At 43.8% G+C, this 1869-nt stretch overlaps 1 protein-coding gene across 1 annotated transcript in view; it reads right to left on the bottom strand.

Annotated features, from left to right (window-relative positions):
• The window catches only part of SPG11 (spastic paraplegia 11 (autosomal recessive)), a gene marked incomplete at its 5' end in the record, with an annotated part of 33253 nt that overhangs the window by 6276 nt on the left and 25108 nt on the right, over window positions 1–1869 (bottom strand). Inside the window, 1 exon segment of the mRNA XM_008946836.1 lies at window positions 831–1029. Within this exon segment, the coding sequence (XP_008945084.1) occupies window positions 831–1029 (199 nt within the window).

Below are 1869 nucleotides of genomic sequence, written 5' to 3' on the forward strand. Positions count from 1 at the left end.
CCACATTGCTGATGTAATGACACCCATCATTTCACTATCCCAGCAGGCAGCTGCTGCTGAACAAAAAAGAGCTAACTCAGCCCTTGCAGTGTATCTGAGTATAACTGATATTCTCCCATGAACCAGTTCCACTTGTGAACTCATCAGGAAACTCTTCTTTTCTGGATCTGGTTTCATCTGGGTTAGTAAGCTGACTGTTCTGAATGAGATGCACCAACTCACCTGAGCTCACCCAGTGAGGTGCCACAAGGAGAGCAGCAAGAGTGAGGGTGGGAGGGTGGAAGGCAGCAGGAGCAGAGGGGAGCACACCTGGACTCACAGGTCTCCACCTGTTTTCTCACTGTTTCCCACAGAACTTTGTTGTTAAGGTTGTGGCAAAGCAGAAGTGACTCAAACAGAGAAGTGCCCCACAATTCCTGCTGCTTTAAGGCACATCCCTCATTCCACAAAGCATGAAGGGAAGGAAAAAAGTGAAAATCTTCTCATGCTTTACAGCAAGAAATGAACATGAGTCTGAGTCAGATGATGTGAGACTGCAAAAATTAAGAACCCCAGAAAACCCTTTTAAAAAAACTGTTATAATTTATGTCTGTAAGAAAGAAAACCTGAACTACTGCAACACCACACTGGACACAAAAATAACCAAAACCAAACACTGCTATAAAAACCTTATCTAAAGTGCACAAGGTTTACAAACCTTACACCAGAGCTGCCCAAACACTACTGACTATAATTAGCACTCAGGTATCTCAAGAGCAAAGACTGCTGCTCAGACACACAAACACAGCCCTCACAAACTGAAAATGCCTCAAACAAAGCCTCTTTATTACCTTTCCCTTCTGCAGATGTCAACAACTCCTGCAGGATTTCTTCAGCCACGAGCTCTGCCACAGTTTGGGGCTGGAGCCCCTGGGTGGTGATGAAGGCCTGAGCCTTCCTGCATCTCTCTGCCTGATGGGAGGAGAGGATGGCTCGGAGCACCTGCTCAGGGTCCTGGGCTGACATCTCACTGTAGGAGCAGTTCAGTTCCTAGGAAACACACAGAAAATAGACACAAAACCTCCAGCTCTGGGTGTCCACTGACCTGCAGCACCTCCTCCTGCCCATGCTCTGATGTGAGAGGGGAGCACTGGAAGAGCAGCCAAAACTCAGCTTCAAAAAATGCCAAGGTAACCAGTCCCTGTAGCAGTTACCAGCTCCCTCAGCTGCCCACCTTCAGTGCTGATGTGCTCCAGAGTGGAATGCCACCTAAAGACTTTGTGTTGAGTAAGTTTAATAAGTTTAATGCTCACAGAGCTGCTGTCCTGAACCAAGTATAAACCTTACCACTTAAAACACCTAGAAGAAAGGAATATTTCCTCCCAGATGAAGAATTCTGTTTTATTTTGTAAGTTTTACTTATGAGCTTCCTTTTCCTCCTCTCTACCTACCACAAACTCTCTATGAAAATGACAGGGTAGTTTTTACATCTGCTACATTTGGAAGGGGAGTTGGTAAGCTCTGTAAATACTCTGCTGTAATGTATTACAGCTTTACAGTTCAACTGAAAAACGTGCCTCAAACAATGAACAACTCTTTAATTCAGTTAAATATGACATCCAGCTTCAGCCAAGGAGTATATGGATGGTATAAAAAGCCAGTCCTACAACTGCTTCTCAAGAAGCAAAAACCTAAAGAACTCACTTTGAATATTCAAGGCATGAAAAATTCTGTAGGAAAATCCTAGAACCTCTTTAAGAAAGCCAATAATGATATTTTCAGCACTCACACTGAAGATTTTATTCAGTTATTAGCTTTTCTTCAGAAAAAAAGACTAATGCCATGTTCCAAAAATACAGACCAGCTCCCATGGCAATGGTTCTGTGCCCT

This window comes from Merops nubicus, unplaced genomic scaffold, assembly GCF_000691845.1.
Source record: "Merops nubicus isolate BGI_N331 unplaced genomic scaffold, ASM69184v1 scaffold6929, whole genome shotgun sequence".
NCBI lineage: Eukaryota > Metazoa > Chordata > Aves > Coraciiformes > Meropidae > Merops > Merops nubicus.